Source organism: Leucoraja erinacea, chromosome 17 (genome assembly GCF_028641065.1).
Source record: "Leucoraja erinacea ecotype New England chromosome 17, Leri_hhj_1, whole genome shotgun sequence".
Lineage (NCBI taxonomy): Eukaryota > Metazoa > Chordata > Chondrichthyes > Rajiformes > Rajidae > Leucoraja > Leucoraja erinaceus.
The window spans coordinates 9,399,876-9,419,162 of NC_073393.1; the positions used below are offsets into that span (position 1 = coordinate 9,399,876).

Consider the following 19,287-nt stretch of genomic DNA (forward strand, 5'->3'; position numbering starts at 1 on the left):
GGTCTCTGGAGCTGTAAGGCAATGACTCTACCGCTGCGCTGCCTCTGCTGCCATATAGTGGCTGAGGCGGAGAACTTATTTGGTTAGATGATTGAATCAGTAATGCAGACAGCTGTGCTAAAGATCTGACGATATGAGTTCAAATCCCACCTGTTGGATAATGGAATTCTTTTGATTAAATAACCCAGAACAGAAACTATGTATCAGTAATAGTGTGCATGAAACTGTCAGACTGACGTAAATACTCTATCTGATTCATTAATGTCTTTTAGGGAAGAGAATCTGCTGACTTTAATTATCTGGTCTATGTGTGATTTCAGATTCACTATGGTTAGAGTCAAAGAGTCTTTAGATGTTAGAGAGTGCAGAAACAGGCCCTTCGGCCCTCCACGTAAGTGCCAGCCAGCGATCACCCATGCACTAACTCTATCCGACACACTAGGGATAATTTACAATTTACAAGTCAATTAACCTACAATCCTGTACGTCTTTGGTGTGTGGGAGGAAACCGGAGCATCCAGAGAAAACCCACGTGGTCACAGGGAAAACGTCCAATCTCCATACAGACGGCACCCATCGTCAGGATCAAACCTGGGTCTCTGGCAGTGCAAGGCAGAAACTCTACCTCTGCTCCACTATGACACCCTCATAGAGTCATAGAGCCATTCAGCACAGAAACAGGCCCTTTGGCCCAACTCAGCCATGCCAACTATGAGCTAGGAGGGGAAAGAGTCTAAAGTCTTATTCCTTTTCTCCAGAGACACAGTCTGATCCGCTGAGTTACTCCAGCTTTTTGTGTCTATCTGTCCATCTATCCCATTATGACCTCGTCCCACTTGCCTGTGCTTGACCCATAGCCCTCTAAACCATGGATTAATAAATTGGTTAGTTATCTTATGAGCAAGACTACTAACTGTACCAAGACTGCAATAACCATATGGGGGATGTATAGGAGGACCAACTGGGCGGTACGGTGGCGCAACGGTACAGTTGCAGCCTTACAGCGCCGGAGTGTCGGGTTCGATCCCAACTACGGATGCTGTCTGTATGGAGTTTGTACGTTCTACCCATGGGTTTTCTCCGAGATCTTTGGTTTCCTCCCACACTCCAATGTAGGTAAATTGGCTTGGAAAACGTTAACATTATCCGCAGTGCGTGTCGGATAGTGTTAATATGGCGGGGATCGCTGGTCGGCGTGGACTTGGACCGAAGTGCCTGTTTCCACGCTGTATCGCTAAACTAGACTAAACTACTGAAGCCACATTGCAATGGGCATTAAATAATCTGTGACGTCTAACCCCCACAAAAGAATAAAACGTGAATACATTACTCAGCCATTAGTCTCAAGAACACGCATCTATCTGTGCATCGTCTCCTCCTGATGTTCAAGATAGTGCCACAAATGAGAAAGATACCTCTACTATTTCGTTACAAAAATCTTTTTTATAAAGGGTTAATTGTTAAAGGCCAAGAGAAAAATCTTGTCATCCATCACATGAAAATAAAAACCTGCAGATACCAACATTTTGAAACAAAAACAGCAACTCTGGAAACACTCGATAAATGAGGCTGCATTTCATGCTCTTGGAATTATTTATTTATTTATATTTATTATATCATTTAAAAAGTCAAATTTTAAAACACAAGCATTTTGTATAGATTTCTGTCTCTTGTTGTTATCTCACAATCTAATCCTTCGTTCCTTCTGAATCATGTTCATAAGTGATAGGAGCAGAATTAGGCCATTTGGCCCGTCAAGTCTACTCCACCATTCAATCACGGCTGATCTATCTTCCCCTCTCAACTCCATTCTCCGTCCTTCTCCCCATAACCCCTGACACCCGCACTAATCAAGAATCTATCTATCTCTGCCTTAAAAATGTGCATTGACTTGGCTCCACAGCTGTCCGTGGCAGGTCTTTCAATATTTTACATTTGACATTGAATTCAGGTGCTATAATCCACTGTGTTTACTGCCTCATCCATGAGCAACTTTGGTTACTGGTATCCACAGCATGTTCATTGTTAACACTGGAGCTGTGGAGCAGCTGTCCTCACAGTGTTGCTGATGGCCCACATATCCCGTGTGTGTGGCCAGGAGAAATGATAAAACTAAAAATGCACAAACAAGTCGAACATAACTGGCTTTCAGCAAATTATGGCTGTCTTGGCCTGAAGAACGTAACATGATAATGGGAAGAGGTTGTTGTGAATACAGATAGATTGGGCATCATAAAGATATTATTAAATACAGATGATCTTATATGTGCTTGGGATAGCTGTGCATTGGACAATGAAAGCTTACAGTTTTAGTTTATTGTCACGTGTATCAATGTACAGTGTACAGGTAAAAGCTCTTGTTGCCAGTCAGCGGAAAGACAATACATGATAACAATCGAGCCCTCCACAGTGTACTGATACATGAGAAAGGGAATAACATTTTGTGCAAGGTAAAGTCCAGTAAAGTCCGATAAAAGATAGTCCGAGGGTCTCCAATGGGGTAGACAGTAGCTCAGCACCGGGCACAGTGGTACCAGAGACCCGGGTTCGATGCTGATCATGGGTGCTAACGGTACAGAGTGAGTTGGTTTCTGTAAATTGCCCCTAATGGGTAGGATATGTCGGCACGGACTTGATGGGCCGAAATGTCTGTTTCCATGCTGTATCTCTGGACTAAACTACTCCAAACTCTGCAGAGGATTGAATTGAATTGAAAGATACACCATGGAAACAGGCCCATCGCACCATGAGTCCATGCTGGCCATCCATCACCCATTCACACAAGGCCACTTTCGCATCCACTCCCTACACACTGGGGTTCATTGACAGAGGCCAATCAACCTAAACACCCACACATCCTTAGTGGAGACCGGAGCGACTGACCACGTGATTTTTCACATGGAAAATTAGCAAACTGTCCACAAAGGCAGTACCCGAGGTCAGGATCGAACTGGGGTCTCTGGAGGCTGGGAGGCAGCTCTCCTGTGTGCAGTATTTTCCACCGATGCTCATACAGTTTTCTTGCTCCAGCCTAGCTCCAGCCCACAGATAGCATGTTGGAGTTACAGGACCTCTGTCAGATGGGGACATATATCAAGCACCAAGTGGAGTTTAGCTGGGAGCCTCATACGTTCCCTCCAGCACTGCACACATTGTGAGCTGTCAAGGCCGATGGAGAGCTGTAGCTTTCAGGAGCTGTTGATCAACCTGTTTGTTGCAATGGCCCATCTGAGGAGCCACATCTCTACACACGAGGCACTTCAACATGTTGCTTGCAATGGAGTTCATGTGGCCTGTGGCCTGGCGAATGGTGGAGGATAATCTGATGCGTCGGAGGAGTGAATTTGCCTCAAACATTTCTTTTACAAAAGGCGTTTCAGGGCGTCTCCTTGATTGCTGGAAGCTGTTTGATAAATTGCTACATTTTCTACCGAGCTAAATATGTGACATTTGCCATATCTGCACCGATAATGTCACACTACAAAGACAAATACTTTTATTTTCCCAACATTGGGGTGGATCAGAAAGGATAGAGAGGGAAGATTGTTAGTAGAGTTGAGTTGATTTGAGTTTAGTTTTGTTTAGTGTTATTGTCACGTATCGAGGTAGTGCAAAGCTTTTTGTTGCTTGCTATGCAGTCAGCGAAAAGACTGTACCTGATTACAATCAAGCGGTCCACAGTGTACGCAGGATAAAGGGTATAATGTTTAGTGCAAGATAAAGTCCAGTAAAATCTAATTAAAGAGAGATCAAAGGTCTCCAATGAGGTCAGGACCGCTCTCTAGTTGGTGAGAGAATGGTTCGGTTGCCTGATAACAGCTGGGAAGAAACTGTCCCTGAATCTGAAGGTGTGCATTTTCAACCTTCTGTACATCTTGTCCGATGGGAGAAGAAGGAGTGACCACGATGAGACTGATCCTTGATTATGCTGGTGGCCTTTCCGAGGCAGCGTGAAGTGTAGATGGAGTCGGCTGAAGGGTGGTTGGTTTGCGTGATGGTCGGGTAAAGCTCCATTAAAGACCGCAAAAAAATTGCAGAGGGTTGCGTAGATACAGAAACAACTTGAGAGGTGTTTATTTTTAAAGGCTTTGTTACAATCAGGTTATTCCTGTCAAACTGGAGAGTTATCTACTTATTTCAATAAGAAACAGGTTTTCTGGCACTGCCTCTGTGTTTACTTTTCTCTGAGTTAGATTTTGAAACCCCAAAAATATTTTTGTATGTAAACATTTTCCGAGTCTTTAAACTCCGATTTGGCCTCAACTTTGAGAAAGAAAAAAAACACAATTTTTTCTACTTAGATACGATCTCTATTTCCTGGAGACCATTTGGAGCTACCACTGGAAATAAAATATCTGTATTTCTTGGTCTGAAGAAGGGTCCCGACCTGAAACCTCTTCTGTCTATTTCCTTCCACAGATGCTGCCTGATCCAGAGTTCCTCCTGCAATTTGTTTTTTTTGCTCAGGATTTCAGCATCTGCAGTCTCCTGTGTCTCCATCTCTACCTCGTGTTGTAAGTTTGATGGTATCTCTACATTTGGCAGAGGGCATCCCGACAGGCAAATACTTTTAGTGGAGTACTTTGTGGTGGAATGATCATAGGTTATGTCAATGCATTGCTTGCCTCGGTAATGTTTTAATGAAAATCAGCCCTGTGAAAACCTATCAGCATTTTCCGGAGCTTTAGTTTAGTTTATTTTTAGTTTATAGATACAGTGCGGGAACAAGCCCTTTGGCCCGCCGAGTCCAACAATCACCGCACACTCACACTATCCTACACACACTAGGGACAATTTACATTTTTATACCAACCCAATTAACCTACAAACCTATGCGGCTTTGGATAGCTGCGGTCCTAGCACCAAGTCTTGCGGTACCCCACTAGTCACTGCCTGCCATTCTGAAAGGGACCTGTTAATCCCTACTCTTTGTTTCCTGTCTGCCAAACAATTTTCTATTGTACTGGTTTGGAGGTTAAATAGATTCAGGAAAAGATTGTAACACACACTGGGGACAATTTACATTTATACCAAGCCAAACAACGTCTGGAGTGTGGGAGGAAACTGAAGATCTCGGAAAAACCCCACACAGGTCACGGGGAGAACATACAAACTCCGTGCAGACAGCACCCATAGTCAGGATCGAACCCTGGCGCTGTAAGGCAGCAACTCTACCACTACGCCACTGTGCCACACTTCTAGCCACTCATCTACGCTGTTGTAATAGTAATTCTTCAACATATTTTACAGGAGAAATAGCATTTTTTTTTTTAACATCAGTCTGCAATTTGGAGAAACAAGGAACTGTAGATGCTAGTACCTTGCCTAGAACAAAAAGTGTTGGAATATATCAACGGGTTAGACAACATCTCTGGAGGACATGGATAGGCACCATTTCCTTAAGAGCATAAGCCCATAAGACATTAGACCAGGATTAGGCCATTTGAGTCGACTCCGTTATTCAATGGTGACTGATCTATTTTTCACACTAAAACCCATTCTCCTGCCTTCAACCCTTAACCTTTGAGGCCCTTCCGAATCAAGAACTTGTCAAACTGCGCCCTAAAAATTCAAACGTTTTGGCCTCCACAGCCACCTGTGGGTCAGGACCCTTCTTCAGACTGCAGCTTGTTGCTATAATAAGCGTGAGTTTATCTCGATTAATATTTGTGACTTCAGGGCTGGGCAATGTTTGAAATTAGAACTAGTTTTTCAACAGTCATCTGGGTGAAGTAGATTGTAAAGAAAACCTAACAGGTGAGTGGATGTGCAAAGGAAATGTGGCTTCTGAGGCCCTCTGCTGGGGAAATTGATCCAGAGTAGAAAAGCTCTTATGGGCCTATCCCACTTAGGCGACTATAGGAGCCTATGCAGTCACCACGTGGTCGCCACATGTTCGCGGGTGGTTGCCGGGGAGTCGCCTTCATGGTCGTGAGGAGTTCCCGCATTCTGGGAACTAGTCGCGGCCTCATTATGGTCGCCGTGAATTTCTCAACATGTTGCAAAATTAGTGGCGACCAGAATGAAGACGCCGTGGAGAGTAGCGAGAATTCTCGAGCTGTAGGTGGGTCGCTGGGAGGTCCTAGTGGGTTTCCAGGAGGCTGAAGGTTCTTGGAGGTTCTCGTAGGTTGTAGCCGGTGCTGACCGATGAATTTTATTGGCTCATTGGGAAAAAAAAAGGTAAGCAGTAGCTTTCAGAACCAAGGATACGTTAAATGTCCGCCGAGCTTCACAGCCATGTATCTCTGGCTTCTTAAAAGTTGTCTCCACTTCTTCTCCCCCCCTCTCCCCCTCCCCTCCCCGCCTCCTCTTTTAAAGGACTTACCGTACACTGTGCTTTAGCCATCTTAATTACGGCGCCAATCGTCCTGTTCATCGCAGTGTGTGGCTGTATCACCTTGGCTTTGCACCGTGTGAATTTTTTAGACAGAGCAAGTGGGGGGAACGCTGTCTAAAAAATTCACACAGGCTGGTGAAGGAAGTGATGTGTTTGTGTGTGTGTATTCCACTCTGACAGTTGCCGGCAGCCCGCTGAGAAATCGCCTAAGTGGGACAGGCCCATATAAGTGTGGCCAGAACATCCTTAAATAATAGGCAGAGTCCAGCAGCAACGAGTTACTTGAGGATTTTTGAGTATCTCCCAGTAAAGTTTTAAACAAGCACATCCCCTACACTCTCATCCCGCGAGATGTGGCCATATTTCAACGGCAGAGCTGACTCGCCCGCCGCGGATCCGGGAACACACCTGGAGTCATCCAATGCTAGTCTCCTGCACGACTCCGGAGACCGGGAACTGATGAGGGTGGAGGGAGTCGGCGACGGACGCTGGACAAAAGGCTGTTTTCAAGATGGCGGCTGATGGATAGAGGATCGGTGCTGCCATGACAACAGGCCTTTCAGGCCAAGGTATGGCAACATCCTTAAGAGCTTTGAAACTTTACGGGCACCGCAAACGTTGCATTTGTTTGTGTACTGTCTCGATGAAGTCTACTATTACACTGCAATCGTTGCATTTTTGTACTTATCTATGATTTTGCTTATTTATAGTATGATTTTGCTGGATTGTGAGCAAAACAAAGAATTTCACTGCACTAAGTACATGGGGACATCTAAGAATAACTATCATCATCATCATCATCATCATCATCATCATCAGCTTTGTGGATTGGGTTGTGATATTCCTCCACAAAACAATGTTTTTCATTATATCTCGTTACACATGAATCAAACTTGTCACCAGACCAGGAGTGGGACAAGATGTAGACCTTATAGGAAGCTCTGTTAACACGGCAATAGAAATCTTTTAGCACAAGGGGCGGCACGGTGGCGCAGGAGTGGAGTTGCTGCCTTACAGCGCCAGAGACCCGAGTTCGATCCTGACTACCGGCTGAGTCTGTACGGAGTTTGTACGTTCTCCCCATGACCTGTGTGGGTTTTCTCCGGGTGCTCTGGTTTCCTCTCACACTCCAGTCATACAGGTTAATTGGCTTCTGTGAAATAGTAAATTGACCCTAGAGTGCAGGATAGAGCTCGTGTGCATGGATCGCTGGTCAGCGTGGACTCAGTGGGCCAAAGGGCCTGTTTCCACGTTGCATCTATACCTCTAGTTAGTTCGGAACTGCAAGAAGCTTTCAATGTAGAAAGCAAGGGTTCATGTCTTTAATATACATTGCAAAATAAATTATAGGAAGTGAAAGCTGAGACAGTCAAGTGATGTTCCGGTGGAAGGGAAATCATAGCAGGGGATGCACTGACAATGGTTTATATAAGTGAAAGTCAAGAAAGAATTGCAGATGCTGGAAATCAAAAGCAAAACAGAAAATACTGGAAATACATACGTAGCAGATCGGCCAACATCTGTGGGAACAGAATCAATGTTCCTGGCCAAAGCAGCCTGAAGTCTTACGGACATAAAATGCCTATATTTATTTGTTGTGTACACAGAGAATTGTGAACGCAGCCCAAACCATCACGCAAACCAATCTCCCTTCCATTGACTCCATCTACACTTTACGCTGCCTCGGCAAGGCCAGCAGCATAATCAAGAATCAGCCTCTCCCCTCTCCCCTCTCTCATTAAGCAAGAGGAACAGAAGTGTGAAAACGTACACCTCCAAATTCAGGAATTGTTTCTTCCCAGCTGTTATTAGGCAATTGAACCATCCTGTCACCAATTCGAGAGGAGTCCTGACTTACCATCAACCTCATTGGAGACCCTCACACTATTTTTAGTTAGACTTTACTGGACTTTACCTTGCACTAAACATCACCTTTACCTTGCCCTTTGTCCTCTATCTGTGGGCGGCTTGATTGCTATCATGTACAGTCTTTCCATTGACCGGAAAACACGCAATAAAAAAAGCTTTTCACTGTATCTCAGTTTATGTGACCTTAAACTAAACTAAATTAAACTAACCTAACATAACTAAACTAAAACAAACTAACTGAAAAGGTTCTACACTCAAATAGACGAGGAGTTGGTGATTACATGAAGAGATACTGAGTGCCAGCAGTTCTTGCTGGAAGATTGTTCACACTGGTTAGATAGCACAGGTCTAATTTCTTAATTGTTGCGATAGTCCCTGCCTCAACTGTTTTGTTCAGCAGCTTGTTCCATTTTGATGTACTCTCTACTAATTGGGGATAGTGCTTAGGTATAGCAATACTTTACTGAGCTGTATGCAAAAAAAAAAGAATTTCACTGTACGTCTGTGTGTGTGGCAATAAAGAATGATTGAACCATTGAATCAAAGAAGAGAAGATGGAGGAATTAAGATCTATCTTTGCTGAGCACCGTGTCACACAAAGCATCTTACCAGGCATAAGTCCACATGTAGGATTGTGTCAAGTTTGAACAATTTATTCAAAGCAAAGGAATAAAACACCATTTCACTTCCTGTTACCAGCCCCTGCTTGGAATGAGCTCTGGCACAATTTGACTGGAGAAGCAAGGGTTGGAGATACATGGATTTCAGTTCTCACATTCTTGAACAAACTTGAAATGCAGTACAGTACATGCAGTTTTAGTTCCTTGTGGATAGATAACATAGTCATTTTTTAGCCCAAGTTTGTTTACTGCAAATTTAGAGCATATTTGCTGAAGGTTGACTACAATGTTCTTTTGTTAAATAGTGCGCGGGACCTTGAAGATGTATGCCATCAACAAGGACAGAAGGCAGAAGGGTGGCACAGCAGCGCAGCGATAGAGTTGCTGCCTTACAGCGCCAGAGACCCAGGTTCGATCCTGACTGTGGGTGCTGTCTGTATGGAGTTTATACGTTCTCCATGTGACCGTGTGGGTTTTCCCCGGGTTCTGCCACATTCCAATGGCCTGCAGGTTTGCAGGTTAAACTCCCCTCTGTAAAATTGTCCCTAGTGTGTAGGATAGAACTAGTGTACCGGTGATCATTAGTCGGGCCTGTTTCCACACTATCTTGAAAATAAACTAAAAAGGGAAAGAAAAGCTACAAGTGCTGTGGTGATATTAGAAAGGAAATAGGAAAAAATACATAAATGTTATTATTCGCTGGATTGAAATGCTTTATGATCTAATGAAATGTTAGTTAAAATTCTGCGGCACTCAAAGATGTAAACTATTAGTACAAACTTTTCAATTAAAAATTTACCATGCAATCTTTGCTGCAACAGATGTACCATTTACTTCTATGTAGAAACTGTGTCATCTCTAGGGTTCAGTGCAAGTCATCCAGTTATTTCTGCAGCAATTTATTCATGTCCTGCACAGTTTTATCCATGGATATTCATTCAGGAGTGAATGCAACACATGATTAACACCAAATTGGTTTACCGATCTTGGATACTTTCCCCATTTGTAGTATTAAAGCGCTCCATGGTGTATTCATCTTTTGTGGACTGAGCCATTTGCTCAAAGACTTTTACCATCACCGAAGACCGAAAGCCGTTCCGTAGACTCTTGGCAGCGAACGCATAGAGCAGAGGGTTAATGGCGCTGCTGAAGAAGGCTAATGCCCCAGATACGTACGACCCGACCTCGGAAATATTCGCCAGTACGCTAAATGCATCCGAACCCGGGTCCACCATCAGGGAGGCAAATTCAATCACGTTACACACGTGGTAAGGGAGCCAGCAGATCACAAATGCTATGACGATGCTGGCGATCAGCATCTCAGACCTGTTTTTACTCTTGAAGGTCATTTGGCTCACCCTTCTAGCGACGTGAGCGTAGCAGACAGCAAGCACTGTGAGAGGAATCACAAACCCAATGAATGTCTCCACCGCAAGGGAAGTAATTTGCTGGGCATCCGAATCGTACTCGCGGACTGAACACGTGGGCTGGCCGTCTATAGTCTGAACCTTTTTCACTAGAATAACAGGGACTGCAAAGAGAAAGGCCAGTGCCCAAACCACGGGGACTACCTTGCAGACAGACCTCTCCGTCCGCCAGCGTTGGGAGGCGAATGGATAGATGACGGCCATGAAGCGGTCCATGCTCATCAGCGTGATGAAGAACACACTGCCGTACAGGTTGCAGTAGATCAGGTAGGCGAGGACCTTGCACGAAATCTCGCCAAAGACCCAGCCGTTGTTGATGGAGTAAATCCACAGGGGCAATGTGATCAGAACGACGAGATCTGCGATGGCCAGGTTGAGGATGAGCAGAATAGTGGACGGTCGCCTCTTCATCTTGGACAATACCACCCAGACGACGATGGAATTGCCGGGGACCCCAATGAGACAGGTTGCTCCAAGGATGATGCTTGCTGCTACCTGAACTCCCGTGCTGAGAGAGAGATCAGCTTCTCCCGTGCTGTTTGACAGCTCCATCATTGTCTTTGTGAGCCCGGCTCGTAAACACAAGACTGTTTTGTAAGACTTCAAATCCTCAGTGAAACTTGCCAAAGAGGTTGGCAAATGGAAGATATTTCTGCTTTCAGGGTCATGAGTTGTTATTACAAAACTCAAACCAACCACATTTCGTACAGCTGGAGATAAGGAACCGACAATTCTGGAACACGCAGTTTATTCATTTTACACTTCAAAAAGCCCCACAACCTCTGTGAGTTTTCTATGTGTAACTATCAAACTGAGTTACTCTCACACATTGAAGCTCTTCATTCACTCTTCATTCTGTTTGTTAGTTATCGTTATGTTGCTCTGAAATTTTTCTTGACTTTTGTTACTCAGTCAAATCGAACATTTGCACTCAACTACAAGGAAGTCAGAGAGATGACACTCAGAAATCAGCTTTTCTGACGTTTCCTTTTGTTTTTGGACAAGAGAGATTTTTTTAGGTGCTGACTTACAGGCTGAGTAGCTGCAGCATCACAGTGTGTGCCTACTGCAACTATTATTTACAAAACTTCAGCAGAAAAGGAGAGTCCTGAAAGCTGGGCGGCACGGTGGCACAGCGGTAGAGCTGCAGCCTCGCAGCGCCAGGTTGCCGGGTTCGATCCTGACTACGGGTGCTGTCTGTGCGCAGTTTGTACATTCTCGCTGGGGTTTTCTCCGGGTGCTCCGGTTGCTTCCCATGCTCCAAAGACGTAGGTTAACTGTAGGTTAATTGGCTGCAGTATGTAGTGTGTAAGTAATGGATGAGAAAGTGGGATAACATAGAACAAGTGTACGGGTGATCGATGGTCACAAAGGGACTGTTTCCGCGCTGTATCTCAAAACTAGGCTAAGCTGAACTGAACAGATCTTGAATGTGTTCCCATCTCCTACACTTCACCAACAGTTGACAACGTAGCCCCTCACAGTCACATGCATAGACATGTGTAGGGTCGCCAACTTTCTCACTCCCAAATAAGGTCAAAATACAGGACAAATTCCCAACGGCAATTCGTTGACCGACTCTGCCATGGCCGGGTGAATGATGAGTTAGCCCGGGTGCTGGATTGCACACAAAGCCCAGCCGGCGGGCCAGCTTAGGAGTTTTGGCCTGGGCCACACGGCGTTACGCCCAAAGTCCGGCACCCCATCCAACTCATGAACCGATGATCGGCCTGAGAAGGAGGGGTGGTGGTGTCGGCAGTAAACTGGCTGGGCTGCCGATCGCCGGGGCCACGGGCGAGGCGCTGCTGCTGCACTCCATGGGCTGCACTACGTCGGGACAAGTGAGGCGGGGCCGGACGCAGCGCTCCGACCTGATAGTCCCCTCGACCCGAATAGTTGCAGTCAAATACGGGACAAGGGCGGTCCCATATGGGACAAACCAATTTTGCCCAATATATGGGATGTCCTGGCTAATACGAGACAGTTTGCAACCCTAGACGAATGCCTTTAACAATGCCTTATGCTTTATGATGCCCCACAGCCATCATTTCAGTCTGCTGTTTGCTGCTACCTTTTATATTTACCACTACGAGATTATCAAAACAATGTGACAATAAATTCAACTCATGTCATTGTGGAAAATATTTATTTCATCCCACACTTCCCCATTGACGTTTCAGGCTGGAACCCTTCTTCAGACTGATTCTAGGGATCTGAAGAATGGCCCCGTCCCAAAACGCCATCTATCCCTGTTCTCCAGAGATAGTCATAGAGTCATATAGTGATACGGCGCAGAAACAGGCCCTTCGGCCCAACTTGCCCACACTGACCAAGATGTCCCAGCTACACTAGTCCCACCTGCCAGCATTTGGTCCATATCTCTCCAAACCTGTCTACATGCTGGTGCCTGACCCGCTGGGTTACTCAGACACATTGTGTCTTCCATAGGTTCAGTGATTCGTAGCTCTCCTCTTCTGAAGTCAACATAGTAGTCTTAGTTTAATTGTGTATTTAAAGCAGTTATAAGACTCCTCGTCACGCTGGGTGAATTAAGGGGGAAATGATTGTGAAAGACTTGTTGGGGAAGTCCAGAACAAGGGGTCACAGTTTAAGGATAAGGGGGATAATGGGGAAATCTTTTAGGACCGAGATGAGAAAAACATTTTCCACACAGACAGTGGTGAATCTCTGGAATTCTCTGCCACAGAAGGTAGTTGAGGCCAGTTCATTGGCTATATTTTAGAGGGAGTTAGATGTGGCCCTTGTAGCTAAAGGGATCAGGGGGTATGGAGAGAAAGCAGGTACAGGATACTGAGTTGGATGATCAGCCATGATCATATTGAATGGCAGTGCAGGCTCGAAGGGTCAAATGGCCTACTCCTGCACCTATTTTCTATGTGCGCGTGCAGGCGTGTGGGTGTATAACTGTCCACATGAAAGGGTGGGATTGTTAGTATTCTGCAGCTCTCCCCTAACAAATTAGGAGGGGAGGGACATGAAATTTACTCAGTGTGTGCATCCTCACTTCTTCATTAGTCCGGGTTTCTGGGGTTATGGGAAGAAGGCAGGAGAATGGGGTTAAGAGTGAAAGATAGATAATTGAATGGGGGAGTGGACATGATGGGCAGAATGGCCTTATTCTGTTCCTATCACTTATAGACGTATGAATTTGTAAACTTTCCTTGGCCAGCCATCTTTGTGTACAGGGGGCACCTCAGATTGGAAAACACTACTGCTCAGTCATTTTTCAATCTTTTGAGATGTTCGGCTTTGTGAGAAATGCAACAAAGTTTTAGTGCAACACAAGCGGTGAAATACAATTTCCAAGCAGGAGAATTCCTCATTTCCCCTGGCCCACTGAGATAGTGAAGTGTGAGAACAGACACATTGTGGATAGGTGGTTTTTATTCATATTTCACAATGGAAATAACACAAAAGCAGAACTGTAACGCAGCCCGTAAACAGTCAGAATATTTCGCAAGATGGGAAACGTGCAATTTCATAAAACCTGCTGCAAAATGTGATATGCTTTCTGAGGTGAAATTGTGCTTTGTCAAGAGTCAAGATTGTATTATTGTCATATGTCCCAGATAGAACAATGAAATCCTTACTTGCTGTAGGTTTCAATGAGATCTCCCCTCATCCTTCTCGCAGCAAGAAACCATCCTTAGACGTTAACCCAATCATTCCTAGGTTGGCATGAACATATCTCAGCGGTATAAGACCATTCAAGGCCCACAGATCAACATGAGCCAAATTTCAGACTAAGAAAGCTTACAAATGAAATGAAATAAGATGTTATCTAAAACTGAATTGAGTCTCTTTACTGAGCACCATATCCTGCCAAGCATCTGATCAGGCATAAGCATATGTTGGATTTGAACAATTTATTAAAAGCAAAGGAATAAAACAACGGAAGATTAAACAATGTTATAACTTCTATACTGCCTACTTTACACCAATTAACTTTGATTTCTGATCACATCGAACTTCTCCCCAATTCTGACACTGAATGCAACTTACTCCAGTCATCGCTGGAAGGAACCCTTCCCCATCAGTACAGTCGACCGCCTGTCTGGAGTTCCCTTAAAGCTGCCCTTCAACTTGAAGTATCATTCACTATTTAACTCTAAGTGATATTGAGCATAACTTACTCCAGCACTCACTTGAAGGAATGACATTACGAATCTATACAGGAATCAGTCAAAGACAAATGAAAGTTGTTAAACTGTATCCTCCATACAATAAATCACATAGATTAAATCCATGACAATTTGTTTGACAAAACCCTTTCCTGATTGCGTTCCGTAGTTCAATCAAAGTACGATATGGAAGTGATCAATGTTTGACTATTAGCACAAGAAAAATGCTTTGAGAGGGCAAAGTCTGAGTTGATCAGCATTGTACAAAGTTGTTGGATAGAGAGAGTTCTGATGACTTGCAAAAGCGAGTACAACCAGCAATTAGGCACCATCTTGGTTCCTCATGTGTTGCCCTTTAAGTTGTTGTTGATAGTCTTGTGCGGCGGTGCAGGGAGGATGGGTAGTCAAATTTCAAAGATAGACACAAATTGCTGGAGTAACTCAGCGGGTCAGGCAGCATCTCTGGAGAAAAGGAATAGGTGACATTTCGGGTCAGAACCCTTCCTCAGACTAGCTTTCAATTCCAACTGTGTCCTGTTTGTGTCTGTACGAACTACTTCACCAGAATTCCTTCTCTGCTCGTAACAAACTTGAAAAGTTCAGTACATGCAGTTTTAGTTCTTTGTGGATAGATAACGTTGTCATTTTTTAGACCATGTTGGTTTACTGCAAATTTAGAGAAGATTTGCTGAAGGTTGACTACATGTTTCTTTGTTAAATAGTGCTCGGGACCTTGAAGATGTATGCCATCAACAAGGACAGAAGGCAGAAGGGTGGCACGGCAGCGCAGCGGTAGAGTTGCTGCCTTCCAGCGCCAGAGACCCGTGTTCGATCCTGACTGTGGGTGCTGTCTGTATGGAGTTTGTACATTCTCCATGTGACCGTGTGGGTTTTCCCCGGGTTCTGCCACATTCCAATGGCCTGCAGGTTTGCAGGTTAAGCTTGCCTCTGTAAAATTGTTGCAACTGTGTAGGATAGAACTAGTGTACCGGTGATCATTGGTCGGGCCTGTTTCCACACTATCTTGAAAATAAACTAAAAAGGGGAAGAAAAGCTACAAGTGCTGATACTAGAAAGGCAATAGGAAAAAATACATAAATGTTATTATTCGCTGGATTGAAATGCTTTATGATCTAATAAAATGTTAGTTAAATTCTGCGGCACTCAAAGATGTAAACTATTAGTACAAACTTTTCAATAAAAAATTTACCAGGCAATCTTTGGTGCAACAGATGTATCATTTACTTCTATGTAGAAACTGTGTCATCTCTAGGGTTCAGTGCAAGTCATCCAGTTATTTCTGCAGCAATTTACTCATGTCCTGCACAGTTTTAGCCATGGATATTCATTCAGGAGTGAATGCAACACATGATTAACACCAAATTGGTTTACAGATCTTGGATACTTTACACTTTTGTAGTATTAAAGCGCTCCATGGCGTATTCGTCTTTTGTGGACTGAGCCATTTGCTCAAAGACTTTTACCATCACCGAAGACCGAAAACCGTTCCGTAAACTCTTGGCAGCGAACGCATAGAGCAGTGGGTTAATGGCGCTGCTGATGAAGGCTAATGCCCCAGATACGTACGACCCGAACTTGGAAATATGCGCCAGTACGCTAAATGCATCCGAACCCGGGTCCACCATCAGGGAGGTAAATTGAATCACGTTGCACACGTGGGAAGGAAGCCAGCAGATCACAAATGCTATGACGATGCTGGCGATCAGCATCTCAGACCTGTTTTTACTCTTGAAGGTCATTTGGCTCACCCTTCTAGCGACGTGAGCGTAGCAGATAGCAAGCACCGTGAGAGGAATCACAAACCCAATGAATGTCTCCACCGCAAGTGAAGTAATTTGCAGGGCTTTCGAATCGTACTTGTGGGCTGAGCACGTGGGCTGGCCGTCGATAGTCTGAACCCTTTTCACTAGAATAACAGGGACAGCAAAGAGAAAGGGCAGTGTCCAAACCACGGGCACTACCTTGCAAACAGATGTCTCCTTCCGCCAGCGTTGGGAGGCGAATGGATAGATGACCGCCATGAAGCGATCCACGCTCATCAGCGTGATGAAGAACACACTGCCGTACAGGTTGCAGTAGATCAGATAGGTGAGGACCTTGCACGAAATCTCACCAAAGACCCAGCCGTTGTTGATGGAGTAAATCCACGGGGGCAACGTGATCAGAACGACGAGATCTGCGATGGCCAGGTTGAGGATGAGCAGAATGGTGGACGGTCGCCTTTTCATCTTGAACAATATCACCCAGATGACGATGGAATTGCCGGGGATCCCAATGAGACAAGTTGCTCCAAAGATGATGCTTGTTGCTACCCGAACTCCTGTGATGATAGAGAGATCAGCTTCTCCCGTGCTGTTTGACAGCTCCATTATTGTCTTTGTGAACCTGGCTCGTAAGCACAAGGCTGTTTAGTAAGACCTCACGTCCTCAGTGAAACTTGCCAAAGAGGTTGGCAAATGGAAGATATTTCTGCTTTAAGGGTTATGAGTTGTTATTACAAAACTCAAACCAACCACATTTCTTACTGCTGGAGATAAGGATCTGATGGTTTTAAACTAGATGGGGGGGGGGGGGGGGGTGGTGGTGTCAAATGGGATAGTCAAGGACAGAGTTAAAGGGAAAGGGAGTAAAGAGATAGTTAATGGCCCTGGAATTAACGGGAAAGAAAGCTCACAAAGGGATAGGAGAGTATGGCCAAGTGTAATAGGGATCGATGTGAAAGGTGAGATGCGTAATGAATTAAAAGTATTGTATTTGAATGCGCGAAGTATAAGAAGTAAAGTAGATGAGCTTGAGGCTCAGTTAGAGGTTGGTAGATAAGAGCGGGGGGCTTTCCTCTTAAAGCTGATGATTTCTTGCATGTCCTTCCAAACTGAAGAAGAGTCACTAGCTGAGAACTTGCTCCTCAACTTCTCAGAGTATCTTTCCTTGGCAGCTCTGATTCCTCTGCTCTGCTCAGCTTCTCGATCATAAAATGGAAATGTTACATCTGTATATAATGATCCCATTAAAATGTATATTTATAGTCACATACTATGGAATTCATATTTTTCAGTATTGTCATCAAGGAAAAGAAAGAAGTTCTAATTGTTTGATATTATTTGATATTGTTTAATGTTATTCATATGGAGGAGAAAATATAATAGCTCTAAAACCTACCTTAATTTTGCACTCACACTAAAGATAATCCCCATCCGGTCTGAAGAAGGGTTTCGGCCCGAAACGTTGCCTATTTCCTTCGCTCCATAGATGCACCCGCTGAGTTTCTCCAGCACTTTTGTCTACCTTTGATTTTTCAGCATCTGCAGTTCCCTCTAAAATATCCCCCTTTCCCATTCCCCTCCAACTCTCTCTCCCTCCCCCTCTCTCTCCCTCCCCCATCTCTCTCTCTCCCCCCCCCCCCCCCCTCTCCTCTCCCCTATCCCCTCCCTCCCCCTCTCAAATTCTCCCCTCTTTCACCTTCCTCTGTCCCATGCAGCGTTGGATGGCCCAGCCGGGGTGGGGGGTGAGTCGAGGGTCCGTGGCGGGTGGTGGAAGAAAGGCGTGGGGCCTGGCGGGAGTGGGGGGTGGCGTGGGCGGAAGATGGCTTGGGTCCCGGCGGCAAGGGCAGCGGCGGCTGGTGCTGGGGTTACAGCCGCTGGGTTCAGATTCAGCCACTCCCACCCGGCGACGGGAGAACGGTCTCCTGGCGAGGCTCAGACGCCGCGGATGGAGACGCTGGACCGGGCGGGCAGACACTGCACCCACCCCCCCCCCCCCCCCCCACCCCCGGAGAAATGGGCACTCCCTTTTGTTTCTAAATCACTACGTGGCCTGGATTAGACCCCCTCTCGGGTAGTTTGCCACCGAGGATAAAAAACAGACCCCCCCCCCTCCTGCAAAGCAATATTCCACTAGACACGAGGCATTGAGCTGAATGTGTGGAGCGCAAATGGCAGTCTGATCCCGCCCGGGCCCACTGCGCACAAGCGGAGAGACGGCGTCATTTTGCGTAGCTTCGCCAACTGCACTTTTTTCTCCTAAATCATCCAGCGGGCCGGGAACCAGAATGTCGGGCGATTTCCGTCAAAGTGGAAACACTGATTGCACTCCGATTTTTTTTTCTCGGGATTTTTTCTTACTCTGGGGGGGATAAATGGGGGTGCTGTTGCACCCAACGCACCCCCCCCTTCGGACGGCCATGTCAAACATTGTCAATGTTCGCTATGAAGACATTTCCAGCACAATAGGGTCGGGGGGGGTGGGTGAATGGATCAGTGCGAGATGGATAGATGCCGTAGGGGGTGGGTGGGGGTTGAGAAAGCAATCGGGTTTGGAATGGATGGATTGAGGTAGGGGAATTAGTGTGTTCAAGAAGGAACTGCAGATGCTGGAAAATCGAAGGTACACAAAAGTGCTGGAGAAACTCAGCGGGTGCAGCAGCATCTATGGAGCGAAGAAAATAGGTAACGTTTCGGGCCGAAACCCTTCTTCAGAGTAGGTAAAATTGTGAGGGGAGAGCGCGGGAGATGTCAGTGGAGGAGTACGGGATGGATGGAGAATTAATGCGAGGTGGATCGGGAGATCAGTGCAGGATGAATAGATGGGGGGTGGTAGATGGGGAGGGGAACACAGGGGATGTCAGTGAGGACTGAAGAGAGGGGGGAATGGGGATCAGTGTGGGGTGAAGAGGGGTCTCGGGATAAGGGGGTGGTGGGCGTATAAGAGAGAAAGGGGAAGGGGATCAGTGTGGGGTGGAGAGGAGGGGTCCCAGGATAAGGGGGGGGGGTGTACAAGAGAGAGAGGGGAAGGGGATCAGTGTGGGGTGGGGAGGAAGGGTCCCAGGATAAGGGGGGTGGAGGGGGGCTTGCAAGAGAGAGAGGGGAAGGGGC

The 19,287-nt window shown here is 45.7% G+C and overlaps 2 protein-coding genes across 2 annotated transcripts; both read right to left on the reverse strand.

Moving 5' to 3' along the window:
* Positions 1-6,381: 6,381 nt before the first annotated feature.
* si:dkey-148a17.6 (uncharacterized protein LOC108190685 homolog) lies at positions 6,382-12,011 on the reverse strand. Its single transcript, XM_055648461.1, has one exon. It carries the CDS (start codon positions 10,806-10,808, stop codon positions 9,804-9,806), a length of 1,005 nt encoding a protein of 334 aa, XP_055504436.1. The 5' UTR covers positions 10,809-12,011; the 3' UTR covers positions 6,382-9,803.
* A 132-nt stretch (positions 12,012-12,143) lies between these two features.
* On the reverse strand, positions 12,144-17,702 carry LOC129705068 (leukotriene B4 receptor 1-like). Its single transcript, XM_055648462.1, has one exon. It carries the CDS (start codon positions 16,783-16,785, stop codon positions 15,802-15,804), a length of 984 nt encoding a protein of 327 aa, XP_055504437.1. The 5' UTR covers positions 16,786-17,702; the 3' UTR covers positions 12,144-15,801.
* Between the last annotated feature and the right edge of the window lie 1,585 nt (positions 17,703-19,287).

Coding starts and splice junctions, on each gene's coding strand:
- si:dkey-148a17.6 (XM_055648461.1), bottom strand. CDS start 10,808: ATGATGGAGCTGTCAAACAGCACGGGAGAAGCTGATCTCTCTCTCAGC.
- LOC129705068 (XM_055648462.1), bottom strand. CDS start 16,785: ATGGAGCTGTCAAACAGCACGGGAGAAGCTGATCTCTCTATCATCACA.